At 47.1% G+C, this 17054-nt stretch overlaps 2 protein-coding genes across 6 annotated transcripts in view; one reads left to right on the top strand and one right to left on the bottom strand.

Annotated features, from left to right (window-relative positions):
• Window positions 1-7176, top strand: part of CTNNB1 (catenin beta 1) — a 40513-nt gene extending 33337 nt beyond the window's left edge. Inside the window, exons 8-16 of one of the 3 annotated variants that reach the window (XM_081824957.1) lie at window positions 96-199; window positions 282-620; window positions 888-1046; window positions 2812-2931; window positions 3484-3634; window positions 3725-3846; window positions 4794-4854; window positions 5893-6113; window positions 6415-7176. In XM_081824957.1, coding sequence (XP_081681083.1) covers window positions 96-199; window positions 282-620; window positions 888-1046; window positions 2812-2931; window positions 3484-3634; window positions 3725-3846; window positions 4794-4854; window positions 5893-6101 — 1265 coding nt within the window. In that variant the 3' untranslated portion in view covers window positions 6102-6113; window positions 6415-7176. Of the gene's footprint in view, window positions 1-95; window positions 200-281; window positions 621-887; window positions 1047-2811; window positions 2932-3483; window positions 3635-3724; window positions 3847-4793; window positions 4855-5892 lie in introns of all 3 variants that reach the window. The other 2 variants (XM_081824958.1, XM_081824949.1) reach the window with 2 other exon arrangements.
• A 4785-nt stretch (window positions 7177-11961) lies between these two features.
• The window catches only part of LOC145715887 (serine/threonine-protein kinase ULK4-like), a 226023-nt gene continuing 220930 nt past the window's right edge, over window positions 11962-17054 (bottom strand). For all 3 annotated transcript variants that reach the window (XM_081824974.1, XM_081824987.1, XM_081824981.1), the window contains exons 5-6: window positions 14749-14834; window positions 11962-12137 (exon numbers count right to left, since the gene is read on the bottom strand). In XM_081824974.1, coding sequence (XP_081681100.1) covers window positions 12074-12137; window positions 14749-14834 — 150 coding nt within the window. In that variant the 3' untranslated portion in view covers window positions 11962-12073. The remainder of the gene's footprint in view (window positions 12138-14748; window positions 14835-17054) is intronic.

The following is a 17054-nucleotide window of genomic DNA, read 5'->3' on the forward strand; positions in this document are numbered from 1 at the left end:
GCAATGAAGAGGGACACTCTCTAAGCCTAGAAGAGACAGTGCTGATAGGAATTGCCAGCTAATGGCCATTACCTGAGATCTTTTTCACATTCTAGGTGGAATGCAAGCTTTAGGGCTTCACCTGACAGATCCAAGTCAACGTCTTGTTCAGAATTGTCTTTGGACTCTTAGGAATCTATCAGATGCTGCAACTAAACAGGTAAATTTTGAGTATGCCAGTGCCTTGGTGACAGAATTAAGTAAGATGAATATGTACTGAGCATTTGTTTTTATGTCCATAGGAAGGGATGGAAGGGCTTCTTGGGACCCTTGTTCAGCTTCTGGGCTCAGATGATATAAATGTGGTCACCTGTGCAGCTGGAATTCTTTCTAATCTCACTTGCAATAATTATAAGAACAAGATGATGGTCTGCCAAGTGGGTGGTATAGAGGCGCTTGTGCGTACTGTCCTTCGTGCTGGTGACAGGGAGGACATTACTGAGCCTGCCATCTGTGCTCTTCGTCATCTGACCAGCCGACACCAGGAAGCAGAGATGGCCCAGAATGCTGTTCGCCTTCACTATGGACTACCAGTTGTGGTTAAACTCCTGCACCCACCATCTCACTGGCCTCTGATAAAGGTAAACTCAATCAAAATAGAAGGCTGCAGAATTGAAAATGAACCACCTCTAGCTATTGGATGGCTGTCTAGGCATAAGGGATTGATAAGTACGAGTCATATTCCTTAGTAAATAGGAAGTATGGCTAGGGTGGGGTCCCAAAGTATTTGTGAAGTCTGAGCTACTTTCAGGTGACACCAATAGATTTAGTGTGGTGGGAATTTTAGGCTCAGAAGATGATTTTGTTGAGTTACATGCCCATTTTTTATTCTTCCTTTTCATCTACAGGCTACTGTTGGATTGATTCGAAATCTTGCCCTTTGTCCAGCAAATCATGCACCTTTGCGTGAGCAGGGTGCCATTCCGCGACTAGTTCAGTTGTTGGTTCGTGCCCATCAGGATACCCAGCGCCGTACATCTATGGGCGGAACACAGCAGCAGTTTGTGGTAGGTAAATCTGAATAGTGACACCTGGCTATTTAAAAGGAATGCATAAGTTCATAGGATCCTGAACTTCTTTGGTCATTGGTTCCTTCCATCTTCTTGCCTGTAGGGCTGTTTGCTAATGGTTTAAAAAAAAACAAAACTGACATGTTTCTGTGGCTGTGGAAAAGATAAGGAATAATGTGGCTCCTAGTGATGTTGCCTTTGACCTCTCCATTGCATCGTCAGTCTTACAAAGAGAGCATGGGTGTGATGTACTGCTGTGGGGTTAGGCACTTTATACAGTGTTTTCATTTAATCCATACAGAGGTTCACCTTCTTCGAAAGTAATAGAACCATAATTTGAATCCAAGTCTGATTTCAGAGCCCTTATTCCCCACTAGAACATGAGTTTTGCTTGTAAGTATGTTAACACACTTAGTTTAGTGTCTCTTCCAGGAATGGTTTAAACCTTTTTCACAGACCTAGGAATACTAACAAATTTCAAGAATAAGTAGTAGCATTTCTGGAATCTTTACCCATAATCTCAGCCTAAAGCTTTGATGTTAGGTTTGAAATCTTCAAAAACTAGCTTCATTGTAAGTATCTAAAGACACTTTAGAATTTATTCCTCACAATTTATTTTTGAAGATTCAGATCTTCAGAGAGTCTTCTCTTATTGAATTAGGTTACTTTAGAAAAATAAGAGCCTACCAGAACAGATTTTGGGCATCTCTTCTTGCTAGTTGTTACATGTACTTACTCATGATAGGGCCTCAGCTTTCTCCATTCGTTATTCTTGGTATTGGCCTGTCTCCATGAGGTGGCTTAAAAGAATGCAAAAGATACCTTTTATTTTAAGTCCCTTCTCTAGGAAGAAGCGAGTATTTGTGTCTTTATAAAAATCAAGTTGTGAGCGCCTGGGTGGCTCAGATGGTTAAGCGTCTGCCTTCGGCTCAGGTCATGATCTCAGGGTCCTGGGATCGAGTCCCGCATCGGGTTCCCTGCTCAGTGCAGAGCCTGCTTCTCCCTCTCCCTCTGCCACTCCCTCTCTGCTTGTGCTCTTCTGTCTATCTCTCTGTCAAATAAATAAATAAAATCTTTAAAAAAATAAAAAATAAAAAAAATAAAAATCAAGTTGTTTATAAAAGCCACTAAAAGTACCAGAATCATTACCTTTTTTAAAACTCAGGAACAGGGAAAGCAGAGAGTATCTACATTTTGCAAAAGTTAACTTCCTTCTCCCATATAGACCACTGGTCAAACAGTCTTGGAGGCTGTGAGGAGTGGATCTGCCACTTGACAGCTCAATAGAATTTTAGCAGTTGGTGATAAACCTTTGCTTGGTTTTCACCTGATACACATAGAAATACAAAAATAAGTAGAGGGAGCATATGGAAGTAAAGCATTTGTCAGTCTGTGCATTATTTTGCCATCTTTATGTATCTTTATATTTTCCTTTTACCGAAAGTGGTTGGTGTCTTGACTGTAAGAAAGTTATCTTTGGGATTCAGAGTATGTCAAAGCTCTATATCCTTTGCGTAGTATGTGTGTGTGTGGGGGGGGCGTGCAGCTAGGAATTAGTGCCATCATGACCCCCTGCCCCCCACCTCCGTAACGTTCATCTTCATGGAATCCTCCTTCATTCCTAAACCAGTTGCAAAATCTGGGGAACTTTGGGTGTATAATGTGAATAGTCTAGGAATTGCTACTCAGAACAGAAAGCCTTTCTGTTTATAAACTTTAGGGAGGAGAATGTCCTATTTGTTAACCATGTTTCTTTTGGTAGGAGGGGGTCCGTATGGAAGAAATTGTTGAAGGTTGTACTGGAGCCCTTCATATCCTAGCTCGGGATGTTCACAACCGAATTGTAATCAGAGGACTAAATACCATTCCATTGTTTGTGCAGGTATGTTGGTTTCATGTGAGGTGTTCTAGATTTTATGAGTCTATAAATAAAATTTCAGGATTTTAATGATAAACAGAATTTCAGAAAATTAGGGACCAAGTTAGGGGCAATTTTTCATCTATCTCCATTATAAAATGACAACACTCTGCTCATGCCCCCTGCCAATGAATGACAAATGGAATCTGAATGTATAGTGTCCTTTTAGTTGAGTACATTTAACTTTATGAAAAGTCCCTTCATTTTCCCTGGGCAGTAGGAGGAACACTGGGGCTAGAGCCTGAAGAAGAGGAATACTTCATACTCCACTTTTGGGGTGCTGAGTTTTGGAGGTAGGAGAGCTGGTCTCGGTTGCCAGAGCTCAGCTCTGTAGCCGAAAGTGGTCTAGAAAACCTGTGCTCCAGAGCATCACATACCTGAGAAGTTAGAGAATATGATTTACTACAAGTAGTGCAAACGCCTCGTTCTCTCTGAATTGGGAATGTTTGCAGCACGGTGGGGTGCTTGCCGTGTTTTTCCTTTAGATTTAAGTAGGTTTTGTGTTTTTCTCCTTAGCTGCTTTATTCTCCCATTGAAAATATCCAAAGAGTAGCTGCTGGGGTCCTCTGTGAACTTGCTCAGGACAAGGAGGCTGCGGAAGCCATCGAAGCAGAGGGAGCCACAGCTCCTCTGACAGAGTTACTTCACTCTAGGAACGAAGGTGTAGGTAAGTAGAAGAGGAACCAGAACCTTTAGCTGGTGTATACAGGAAAGCCTCAGGTTTTCCTCAGGGGCCTTTTTTCCTTTCCTCTCCCAGCAACATACGCAGCTGCTGTTTTGTTCCGAATGTCTGAGGACAAGCCACAGGATTACAAGAAACGGCTTTCAGTTGAGCTGACCAGTTCTCTCTTCAGAACAGAGCCAATGGCTTGGAATGAGGTAGGCGGTGTGGACACGTTTATTCAGTAGTGTGCAGTTTCCCTTCCAATGTTCACACACATTTATTTGCATTTACTGTGTCCTTGGCTTGAATATTCATCCTTTCTGCTACCTTAGCAGCCACTATGAGGAAGAACCATGACTTTAAACAGCCTATTCAGAACAAACAGTGCTACTTCACTTAGAATTCATGAGGGAGATGGATGAAAAAGTTATCAGGTTAAAGCATCTTTTTCAAAAGGGATGTTTTTCCAAAAGGGAATATTTTTCCTTTTAAGGAAAGAGGCACACTCTATTAAACACTTTTAGTTGGAGGTCAATTTATTGATACTGTTTAAATTTTCAATTTTTCATCTACTTTTCTATTTGAATTTCTGTGAATTTGTCTTCAATATTTATCCTTAGTACAGAATTGTTCTTGAAACAGTAGAACCACCCTGAAAGTTCATTCAGTTATACTACATAGTCATACAGTGGATTATATGAATGGAAAGAGATCCTGTAGATTGTTAGGTGAAAAAGAAAAGCATATTGCCAAATTGTGAGTAATATGTTAGTTGGGTTTTAATGGGCAGTCTTAACATGTTCCAACTTGGGCCATGAACTTCCCCAAACCTGTTCCTCTCCTAGTCTTCCCCTTTCCATCTGCTCAGGCTAAAAATCTTTCAGGTCATACCCTGTTTGTCAGCACCTTACTTTGCCTGTTTTGTTGACTGTTATATTTGCTGAAAGCATAAATTAGTGAATATTTTTAATACTGTGTGTAGTGACAAACATGTTGCTCTACTTATCAGGAGTGAATCTTTGAGGGGTGGAGTTTGAAGTATTTCTGTGAGTTCTTTGTTCCTTCTATTACCTGAAAATAAGTATGTTTTCAGAATATTAGAGAGTATACTTGAGAATTTTCGTTTTTATTTTGCTTCTTTGCCTTGTACCTGTTTATCTAGACTGCTGATCTTGGACTTGATATTGGTGCCCAGGGAGAACCCCTTGGATATCGCCAGGATGGTATGTGTCTCAGATTTCTCGATTAACTCCCGGTCAAGCTAAGGTTCCAAAGCTTTATCAGAAGAGCTGGTTTGCTCATCTGGGAAACCAGTGTTGGCAGGAAAGTAGTGGCAGCAGTTAAAGGCACTTCTGAAATGCCAGAGTCAGCAGCAGTAGCTCTCGTGGAGCCTAGGGAATTTGGAGCCGCACACTGAGCAGGCGGCAGGATCACACCAACAAATATGTGTCACGACTACTGAGCCTCTGCAGTGCAGAACATGACAAGTTGCCTATGTAGTCCCTTTTTTGGTCAGAGAACCTGTAATCTCTGTGTCTGCAACCCGCCCAGGACGTAAGAATATGGGGAACTCTGGCTCCAAGCTCAGATCTGGGGTGGATCTGCACAGTTCTATTATCAGGGTATTCCGAAAAGCTCGTTCAAATCTGGGTAATGGAGATGGAGCATGGGGTAGACCGTGAACAAATACAGCTATTCACCTTATGTTTATAATCTCATCTGGGTTTTCCTAAGTATTAAACCACTGAAGCTCATAGGCGTCTTACGTGACAGAGATCTAAATGTCAACCCTTAACGTAAAGGTTTCATTGGAAACAGCAGCTTGAATTTTCTCAGTTCCTTTGTATTACTGGACTCTGCAACAGATAGATTACATCCGCCAGACCGCCTTGCTTTTGCTTTCATCTCTTGCCCATGACTTGTTGATGCCTGGGCGGTCATACACACAGTAGATTGCTTGCTGCCCCTCCTCAGGGATTTTATGTCTCTACTGAAGCAAACACAAAATGTTCGGTGGTAAACGGATGGTGTGGTTAGAACCTGCTGGTCTGCCTCTCCTGGAAACAGACTTTGTATATAGCCTTGTGGGTGGCCTGGCAGTGAGTAATTACTTGGTTGAAGAAAGCTAGAAGTTGAACAGGCTAGAAAGGCCTGCTTTCTGAGACAAGTTCGCTGCCATTGAAGGCCCGCACCTTAGCGTTAACTTTAACGTCTTTCTCCTCTTTCCCTTGCTCCTTTTGTTTCCACCCTGACTACTCTAGATCCCAGCTATCGTTCTTTTCACTCTGGTGGATATGGCCAGGATGCCTTGGGTATGGACCCCATGATGGAGCATGAGATGGGTGGCCACCACCCTGGTGCTGACTATCCAGTTGATGGGCTGCCAGATCTGGGGCATGCCCAGGACCTCATGGATGGGCTGCCTCCAGGCGACAGCAATCAGCTGGCCTGGTTTGATACTGACCTGTAAATCATCCTTTAGGTAAGAAGTTAAAAAAAACCAGTTTGGGTAAAATACTTTTACTCTGCCTACAGAACTTCAGAGAGACTTGGTTGGTAGGGTGGGAGTGGTTTAGGCCTATTTGTAAATCTGCCACCAAAACAGATACATACTTTGAAAGATGTCTTAGAACATTTGACTGTTCTCAGATTTCTGGTTAAGTGGTCATGTGTGGAAGTTATTAACTTTAAATGTTTTTTGCCACAGCTTTTGCAACTTAATACTCAAATGAGTAACATTTGCTGTTTTAAACATTAATAGCAGCCTTTCTCTCTTTATACAGCTGTATTGTCTGAACTTGCATTGTGATTGGCCTGTAGAGTTGCTGAGAGGGCTCGAGGGGTGGGCTGGTATCTCAGAAAGTGCCTGACACACTAACCAAGCTGAGTTTCCTATGGGAACAATTGAAGTAAACTTTTTGTTCTGGTCCTTTTTGGTCGAGGAGTAACAATACAAATGGATTTTGGGAGTGACTCAAGAAGTGAAGAATGCACAAGAATGGATCACAAGATATGGAATTTATCAAACTCTAGCCTTGCTTGTTAAATTTTTTTTTTAAATATCTGTAATGGTACTGACTTTGCTTGCTTTGAAGTAGCTCTTTAATTTTTTTTGCAGTAACTGTTAGTTTTTTAAGTCTCTCGTAGTGTTAAGTTATAGTGAATACTGCTACAGCAATTTCTAATTTTTAAGAATTGAGTAATGGTGTAGAACACTAATTCATAATCACTCTAATTGTAATCTGAATAAAGTGTAACATTGTGTAGCCTTTTTGTATAAAATAGACAAATAGAAATGGTCCAATTAGTTTCCTTTTTAATATGCTTAAAATAAGCAGGTGAATCTATTTCATGTTTTTGATCAAAAACTTTATTTGGGATATGTATGGGTAGGGTAAATCAGTAAGAGGTGTTATTTGGAACCTTGTTTTGGACAGTTTACCATTTGCCTTTTATCCCAAAGTTGTTGTAACCTGCTGTGATACGATGCTTCAAGAGAAAATGCGGTTATAAAAATGGTTCAGAATTAAACTTTTAATTCATTCGATTGTGTCACCTTTTTCTCCTTGTCATTAACTGGTTTGTGAGGATAGTTTATTCAGCTTCATCCTGAGGAAAACACACACAGTGGTATAATTGAAGTTGTAATGAGAGAGAGCGCCTTACATCCAGATGGGATTGTTTGCCAAGTTTCTTTAACAGTGGGTCCTGGGTTAAGTTGCACCAGAAACCTCAATTCAAAAGCATGTCATGTCATCTTTGGGCTACATGGAACCAGACTGAAAGCCATATAGGCTTCCCCCACTCCAGACACCATCAGATGGATCCTTTCTATTAAGGTAATAATGAAAAATTAGCTACCTGGATTTGGATTTCAAGCACCTTCACATAACAGAGAGGGGAATTCCTTCAACTCCCCTTTGAACTGAAAATTAAGATGGTTTAAAAGTGTTGATGTTTATCGTGGACATAATCAGACCAGAATGGAGCCTTCTTCCACTTGTCTGCCAGGTAATCCTGTCATCCTGGCGGTAGGTCTGACAGCCTTCGTTCATACCTCAGGGCAGTCAGTAGACCTGTTAAGACTTGTGTTTTGGTCTTTAGAAAGAGTGAAAGTGTTTTGTGCTTAGGGAGAGCTGTTTGAGTTACCGGGTATTTTTATTTGATTAAGATCATGACTGTTAGATAAACATGTTCACTTCCTTTTGGCTGAAGTTTTGTGAAAGCCACTGTGGTCTAAAGTGTAAATAGGGATCGGAGAGGAGACCCTGTACCTGGGGAGGTGGATGGTTTCAGGTTCCTTCCAGTGCATGACAGAATCATGCCAGTATCACAGGAAGCTTCACACAAAGGTACCACAGCAGGGTGTTTCATTTAAAGAACTTCTTAAAATCAGAAAACATTTTCAGAGCTTTGCCTAAAATCATTATAGTTTTGAAGTTCCACTTAAAAATGTAAAGTTAATCTGATTCAGCAAGGTGGTTCTGCAAGTAGTAATACAAAGCACCAAGAATAGCCAAGACACTTGGGAAGAATGAGGGGGGAAGACTTGCTCTAGTTAGGTCAGGACCTAACTAAAAGGGTAGAGGGAGTTAGCAGTTATTGGCACAAAGACAGCTGTGGAAGATGTGGACATAGTACTTTAGAGGTAGCATTGGAGGTCAGTGTGAAGAGAGGGACTTCTTAGTAAAGGTATGGAACAATTGGTAGCCATTTGGAAAAAATGAAAATGCAGGGGTAAAAAAAAAAAAATCCATGACCCACAAAATACCAAGATTTTAAAGACAAGTAAGGTCGGTATTAATGATTTTTGTTTTGCCTCAAACTCCATTATTATGGCTTGGGAGAGCACTGCGCAACAGCCCATGTATCCGATAACCACTGTATTCATGCTAGAGAACAGCCGTCCTGCAGTAGAGAGCTACAGCTTCACACGGCAGTGTGTGGATACCTCAAACAGGACTGACCAAAAGCAAGTTACAAATGCATGCTGTAGGACCTCACTGATCGAATAAAAGGGCAAACTTTTTGGAGGACATCACCCATGGATGGTAAAAACAAAAGCAAGGAGGTGATTGGATTTCTACAGAAATCAGAATAGTGGTTACCTGGGGATAGGAGGGCGCCTACGACATTTGATCCCATTGCAGTGACCGCCACTAAGCTGAAGAATGCAGCTCTTTTCCATGGTGGAGCAGATGTTCTAGACATGAGGCTTCAATCTGATTATTTGAATCCTTGACAGTGAAAGATTTTAAATATGCTTTTTAATTTTTGATTTCTGTAATAAAAACAGGTCTGAATCATGCTGTTTGGTTTATAAAGTGGAGAGTGCCCAGTTGATTGCAGTTATTTTGTTCTGATAGGTGAGAATTTAAAATGGCCTTACCTTGCCTTGAGTGAATCACCCACCAGATGCAATGGCAGAGTGAGGGGCAAGGCTGAGAAGATGGTGCTTCCTTTTCCTCCTCCGTCAGCGTGCTGGGGGGGGGAGTCCCCTGCCCCTCCCCACCCCACGAGTGAGCTAGAGGCAGGTGACAGGCTGCCCTTACTGCCTCTACAGTAAGGGCCCTAAAACAGGATTTAAAAGACCAGCCTTCCTTCACATCAGGACTCCATACCTCCCTGGTCCTCATTCTGAGCTGTGACTTCTTGCTTCTCATCCCTATACTTCCCTTCTCAGCCCCACTGAAGCTTGAGGCTTTCATGGCCTCCTAAACTTTGGCTGGTCTTGTCTCCGCCCGCCCTACTTCCCTACCAGTTCCTTCCTGAATCTCCTACCTCAGCTCCTGCATAAATCCATGGATTCTGCCACCATATTTTTCTGTCACCAGGGGAGGGAGAAAAGGAATCTTGCTTCAAGCCAAGAGCCTTAGCCCCCAGAGGTCCCGCTTTCTGAGCTGTGCCACAGGGATAAAGCCTGTGTGCAGTCACAGAATTGACCTGAGAACCTCGTGAGATAATCTTGAAAAGCCTCAGGGTAATAGGGGAACCATGAAGAGCTAGACGAGTTCAGAGAACTGTAAGAGAAAATTCTGTTTCTGCATCCTACAGACCCACAGCTTAGCTGCCCCGATGATTGTCCTCTCCTCTCAGGAGACCTGTGGCCAGGGTGTGGCTCTTCAGAGGGACAGACCCCTCCCCTGGGCACCTGCTCTCAGGCTGTAAGTTAAGGCAAGGTCTTGAAGTTTTGGGCCTGCTGTTCACGGAGGGAAAGGTAGTTCTGTGCAGCCATTCACCTGGTCATCTCCTGCTCCCCAGTCTGCTCTGCAACTTGTGACCCCATTTGTCCCTGAAGAGGCTCACCTGATGGTCGTAGCCAGTTAAAGAGCAAATAGCTGAAGCACGAAAGTGGGGGAATGAGGGCCAGTAGGTGCCTTCTGGGCCCCATGCCACTGCCAGAATCCTGAGAGCTCTAATGGGCCAGGAGCCAGGGGCCAGTTCTCTTAGAACTGGAGCCAGCCTGGGAAGCCAAATAGGAGGGTATGGGCCTCACGTGGGGAAGGGTTAGGCCTCCTGCTGCCCACCCAGCCAGGCCTGTTCGTGTACCCTATGCCCGATTTCAGTGGGGCCAGGGCTGCTCCTTTACACTTGGCGCCTTTACGAGAATAAAAAGGATCCCCTAACTCCAGGATGACAGCCTCCCGTCCCTGTGAAGCCTGGCCTGGGCTAGCCTCAGTGCCCTAGCACCCTGCTTGTCCCTTGCCTACTCAGATAGCTTTTCCTGAAAAAGGCAATGCGGAGGGGCTCCGGGCCAAGAAGGGTCCATTCAACAAAACCATTCTGGAATGTTAAAATTTTTCTGTTTTACCTCAAACAGCAAAGACGACTCCGTGCTCCTAACTAGAAAGGGTAAAGCAGAATCTTCCAGTGCTCTGAAATACTTTCTGGGAAGACTCCAGGCACAGAACTCCAGGGCAGTTCTCCCAAGAACTGAATGAAGGGAGAGAACAGATTTATTTCCTGGGAAAATAGGGAGACCCTTGCCTGTTCCCTGGACCCAGCCAACAAGGCAACTGGAGCTGAGGGCCAGGCCTCCGGCTTCTCCCCCACCCCAGGACCACAGGCAAAATGAGTGGGGCATGGAGCGTCCTCACCATGGGCGGCGAGTAGGCTAGGAGACATGGAAGGAGACTGCGGGGGCCACTCTTGTGCCGTAACTGCTCCCAGCTTGAGCTCTGGGTACCCCGCTGCGGGGCACACAAAGGCTGTGGAGTCAGGTCCTTATTTCAACCAGACTCTGGGGCCTTGGGCAGCCGGACTGCCCTCTCTGAGCCTGTCTTCTCTCAGGAAATGAAGCTAAGGCGGCCTTCTTTGTTGGCTGTGGTGGCGAGTAAGGTAACACCTAGGCTCCTGATGGAGTTGGACACACAGAACTGCTGTTTTCAGTACTAACCGCATGGAGGCTGGCAAGCTACCCAGACCACGGTGGCAAGGTGGGGCTGTTGGTGACGACGTGACCAGCTTCCTGTGATGCCATAAATGGGGCCACCTATGCGCGCCCCCTGGTGCTTATCCCGCCCACTCTGCCTGCATGCCCTTTCCTTTTGCAGATGGGGATACGGGCCCCAGAGAGGCTAAGGAAGGGCCTCAACTTGCTCACGTGGTTCGAGCTGCCCAGGACCCACCCCTACCTTCCAGGCCACATTCAAGAGTAAGCCTTCCTCAGCATCACAGTCCCAGCACCTTTCTGCAGTGTCCACCAAATATTTCCATGGGCTTCTTACATACATAGGAGGTTTAAGGGCATATGTGTGACGGAACATGGGAAGAAGCTGGAAAGGTTCTAAGGATAAGGGGGTAATTGGCAGGAGTTGGCATCAAAGTAGAACCCCTCCCCCCCCATCACAACACCTAGATGGGCAGACTTTCAAGGAAGCCAGGGTTCCTCAAGTGTTCTGCATCCTTTAGGCAAACTCTGCACTGCCTGTGGAGCCTTGCCCAGCCCTCCCCAGGATTCGTGGATTCAGTTTGTCCCTGAAAGGTAAAAGGTGGGAGGTAAAAGTGGGAGGAAGACGAAGCTAGAACTAGCTTCCAAAGGCTTGCTCTGGAGCTGCAGCTGGGAGAGCATTCACGCCTAGTCCTGTCCTTTAAATCTTCTCTGGAGAAAGAGGCTCACAGATGCCGCAGGCTGAGGACTGTGGCTTCTCGCGTCCTTGATTAGCACAGGCTTTTGTGGAGGCCTACCTAGCACACAGAGGGAAAGCACATTCTCAGAACAGCTAGCAAACCTGTGGTTTCCAGATGCATCCCGCAGGAATGAAGGAACTACTCCATTCTGAGTGGGTTTCCTAGGGCCCAGGATTAGTGAGAACACCTCAGCCAGAAGGTTCTGGGTTCAGCTGACTTTATTAGGTCCAAATAGAGCTATGGGTGGCGATGTGAATGTGTGTAGCCAAAGGCTGGTGCTGCAGAGCAGGCCTGTGCTAAGTGCCTTCTTGGCTAGTGTCGAGCAGCTTGGAGGATTTCCAGGGCCAAGGAAGCCACCACACTGTCAGCAGACGAACTGTGAGAAAAACCAGAGTAGAAACACTTAGCCACCTCCAGGGCAAAATGCGCCCTCTTCCAAAGGGGCTGGCCTCTTTTGTACCTGAGTATCTGATGGACCAGCTCCTTCATAAAGTTGCCCTGTGTATCATCTTGAGGCGCAGAAGCAGGACACTCAGGCTCCAGGGCCTCAAGGTGAGAACCCTTCAGCCCACAGTCCCAGAGGGCTCCGAACTGGCCTTGCAGGCACCCCTAAACTAGGCCTGAGCTCCTGCCCCCCCCAACCTGACACTGAGCTGTAAGGCAAGTCAGCAGCCAGCCCCCGCCTAGCCCGGGTCCTGCAACGGGACTGCCCAGAGCCGGCCTGCAGCTGACTTGGGCACAAGGGCCAAGACCCCAGACCTGCCGGACTCTTTGCTCCATGCTGCCACTTCCTGGCCAGTCATCCAGGAGGCTTTGCGTTTCTTACTCCCCTAGGTGTGGATGTGCAGTCAAGAGCTTAACATGGAAAATTCGCTACTGGAGCTAATTGAGACCCATTTAAACCTTTGCCTTAACAACTGGTAGCAAGGAAAAGAAGGACATACGGCACTGCCTTGAAGTATAAAATTAGCTCATGGCAGACTCCTGACTACACAGAAATAGAGCTGTCGCCAAATCACCAGGGGTGGGGGCGCTGCATAAGCGGTGGGTCACAGTGGACGGGGCTGCGGTCAGGAGATGGTGCCGCGCATTCCTGCTGTGCGCATCAAAGGTCCCAAGGGATGGCAAGAATGTGTTTGAACTCCGCCTGATCCCGGCTGAGTCAAGGCTAGGCTGGTGGGAGTCCTGCCGCCCACCCTGCCCACCAGAGCAGCCCAGAGGCCCCTGTGACTGGCAAGGAGGTGCACCGACCTCTGGCAGCGCCACATTGGAACTGAGAGCCCGGCCACCCGCTCATTCTTGGTCAACATAAGACCTTTTCTGGTTGCGCCAGCCGAACGGAGCCCAAACAAGACAGCTTCTTTAGCAGCAACCTCCCCAACCCAACTCTCGAGATCTGCCTGGTGTAGGCATTTCAGTTGCTGCAGTGTTGGGCGTGGGTGCAGGAGGGGCTCCCAGCTTTGTGGAGCACTGAGCTATGTTTTGACACATTTGGTCCAAATCTGGGTCCAGCTCTGAGGGGTGCTGGCTTTGGCCTCCAGGCAGCTGGAGGCCCCTGCTGGCTGAGGGCTCCCACAGAGGCAGGTGCTGGAAAGGAAGGGCTCGTGGGGCTCTCCGCTCAACTCCCGTCTGCAGTGGCTCTCCTGGGCCTCCTTGGCACGCATCCGCTCAGAGTGGCTTCATCATGGCACAAGACCAGGTCTCTGGGGACAGATGCCACATACTCTGTGGCCCAGCCTAGGGAGTCCCTGGCCATGCTTTACACCACAGGGGCCCAGCAGAGCGAGGAGGGCCCCCCCAAAGCTAGCCTGTTCCTCCCCCTACCCCACAGAGACCATGGATAACCTCCCTCTGTGGCTTAAACTTGAGAGGAGAGGGACTGGGGTTGTCTAGGAGATGGCATCCCTTCCCCACAGACCACTTCTTAGCAATGCCCCAGCCATGTATTTTTCTTCAAATTAATACTGAACCCAAGACACCAGGAAGCAGAATTCAGAGAACCCTGTGGTTCTGAAAACCAACCAGGAAACCCCGGCACCCATTCCGTGTCTTGCATGCCCAGTGAAGACCCGGTACCCCAGAGAGCAGCTCAGGGGACTGTGGCCCCCGGCACCTCCCTCAGCTCTGGGGACGGTGGCCCGACCGCAAGCCCGGCTCTGGCGCCGTCACTCACAGTGAGCCATCCTCAACACAGTCTGACTGCAGGATGGATGCCTGCAGGCAACTTTCTTCTTATTCCCATTAAGTTTTCTTTGGTCACTTGGCATTAACAGTTCAGATCTAGTGTAACAACTTGTAAGCCCCACCCCCCACCTGCCACCACCTCTCAAGTTCAGGATGTGTGTGTGTGGGGGGGTGTCACTGTGGGATGAACCCCCCCCGCAGCCCTTATTTTACCAAGATGATAGCGGTGCCCGCCTTCACAGCAAGTGAGGCGCTCCTGGGCGACAGGGCAGCCCCAGGCTGTGAAGCTCACTGCCAGGAAATACTGCACACGCGGAGTGGAGAGCTGAGGACCAGGAGGCTGACGTAACCGCACACTGTCAGCTTCTGGGTGACACACAATCTGTTCTACAGGTCCTAGGTTTTCCCTGAAGACGTGGCCAAGAAAGACAGCCTGGTGCTGTCAGTCCTGACCCCAGCCCTGCCCAAACCCCTGCGAGGTGGTGACGATGAGGCCATGTGTACATGGGCTGGCCACTGCCTTCCTTGTGAGGTTCATCACATCCACTCCTGCCGTCCCCCCCCATCTCTCTTCCCTATAGATGGGAATATACCGCCCCCCCCAGCAGGGCTAAGACATTCTACTTTTCTCCCTACCCCCTGCTGACCTCCCCAAACCCCCACCACCAGCACAGTGGGGATTCCCGGAGGGTGGAGGGGCACAGCGGCCCCTCCCACACTGGCAATGACAGGCTGGAAGGTATGGGTCCGGGGGTGTGGGGAAGCCCAGTAGACTCTACACTGCTCCTCCTGGGCCTACTTACCCCCCAGCCGGGGCCAGCCACTCCAGAGCCTGCAGAAGGCTGCCGGCATCCTTAAGGCTCTCCAGGTGTTTCTTATTGGATGTGACCTGCAAGGGAGGGAGAAGAAAGTGGTTGGCTGGCCCATCCCTGACTTGGGCCCCACTGGATGGGCACTCTGGGTCTCAGGCTACTGGCGGTGTTAGGGAGCATGCCCCGAGTCCTACCCCCCTCAGGGCACTGCTGACCAGAGCACTAGAGGCAGAGAGTGGCAGCCCCTGGTGGGGGCGGGGGGGCGCTGGTGAGCAGGAGGGAGTCCATTGGGGCTGGAGATAGGCCAGTTCAGGGTGGGGTGCCTCCTGTGGGTCCCTCAGGAAAGTTTGTGTTCTGGAAGCCTGAACTTCTGAGTTAGAGCAAATGATGGTGAATGAACTTTTCCAGTTGTTAGAGACAGGACTACTTGGGGCCTTGAGCCCAACACAACCTCTTTCATACGGACAGAAGAATCATAGTTCTGGGTGTCTGGAGGTCTGGGGGGCCTGAGGGAAGAAGTACTAATAACCAAACCAGGGCACATACCCCTTCCCGAGTACCCTGGGGACTGGGCCCTGGCTCAACACCATGGTCCTGGAACAGGAAAAACACATGGGAATCTCTGAGTCTGTGGTGCCTATAAGCTGAATCATACACTCTCAGGGTTGGAAAGGCCTAGATGGGAGTGGACTCAACCCGGGCTTCTGGAGACCTCCTCATAAAGCCCTCTGTAAAAATCCACGTCTGCGAGGCAAGAAGAGAAGGCTTTAGGAATGAACCTTGATCTAGTATGAAACTTGCTCCTCTTAATTCAACTTCTGTGCTCTATTTTTGTCTTCATTATAAAAAAAAAACATTTTATAATAAACGTTTGCATGGCGCTTTACCTTTCAGAGGGCTCTGCAGTCTCCTGTCAACTTTCTCATCTATTCTTTTTATTCACTTTGCAAGGTAAGCATGTAGGGTGTTTTGTAGATGAGATCATGGAGGCTTAGTGAGATTAAGGGGACACAACAGAGGTACCCCTGGAGGCCAATCCTAACCCCACCCTGAAGCTAGAACCAGGCTGGCCTCAGCTGCCCCCCAATGCTCAGGTGGTCTTTGTCTTTCTACCTGATCATGGTGACCAGGGCTGGATTATCATTTCCCAGGTTCCCAAGAAGAGCCTGAACATTTCTTAATCACTCATGGTGCTGGGAAGGCCGCAGGGGTAATTAGACCTTAACGCGGACTCTAAATTACATGTGAGTGAATTTGCACCTCCACAGAGATCCTATCCCACCTTCTGAGTGTGCCAGCGACCAGCTGCCAGCTCAACTGCATCAGGTGTGATTTCTGCAAAGATTTGCATTTTAAAAGAGCTGCCTGTAAATTTGTTCTGAAATTACACCCAACTTGATGAGTTCAAAGGCTGCTATTTGAAAACGTCAGCTGTAGTTCAATTATGTCTGAAGTAAGCAAAAACACTACAGGGGTCTTCAGAGAGAATTCCCACCGGATTTTTCTCAAAACTGTACTGCATACAACTCAGTTGAGCTATGTCCAGAATCACTGCCCTGACCGGCCCTACCGTGGGACTGTGTGCAGAGGCTGTACTCTGAGGCAATTATCCCACAAGTTGCAAAGAAACAACAAGACTACATTTGCTCACAAGGCGAGTTAAAAGGTGCAAATAGAAAATGACAGTGAGAATGAGGTGATCAAAGGAAGAGATCAAAGCAGCATCATGTGCAGCTGACCTAAATGTAACCATAGATGATGCCAAAAGAAGTCATTGAAAACTATGTGATTCAGCCACTTAACTGAACTCTTATTTTCTTTAAAGATTTATTTATTTTAGAGAGGGGGAGAGTGTGTGTGAGTGGAGGAAGGGGCAGAGGGAGAGAATCTCCAGCAGACTCCCCACTCAGTGAGGAGCCCAAAGTGGGGCTTGATCCCAACAACCCTGAGATCATGATCTGAGCCAAAACCAAGAGTCAGATGCTCAACCGACTGAGCCACCCAGGTGCCCCTTAACTGAACTATTAATAACATCAGTTGTCCTGTATATAAAGATGAGTTAATTAGAAAATAAATATTTTAAATAACATCCATCAGAGGTTCTAGTTCTCGGTCAGGCTGAGAAAACACATGCCACCCTTTTTCTTCCTCTAACTGCAGGTATAAAACCTGAACAGAATGCACAGCACAGCTATCTGGGAACACTGAAAAGTGAACAGCAACAGGTAGACTGGGGAAATGCACTGAATTCAGAGCACCACTAAACTGGTGGTGAGCTCACCACTTCTTTTCCTCCA

The sequence above is a fragment of the Leptonychotes weddellii genome, chromosome 1, assembly GCF_054177405.1.
Source record: "Leptonychotes weddellii isolate Sample4059 chromosome 1, ASM5417740v2, whole genome shotgun sequence".
Lineage (NCBI taxonomy): Eukaryota > Metazoa > Chordata > Mammalia > Carnivora > Phocidae > Leptonychotes > Leptonychotes weddellii.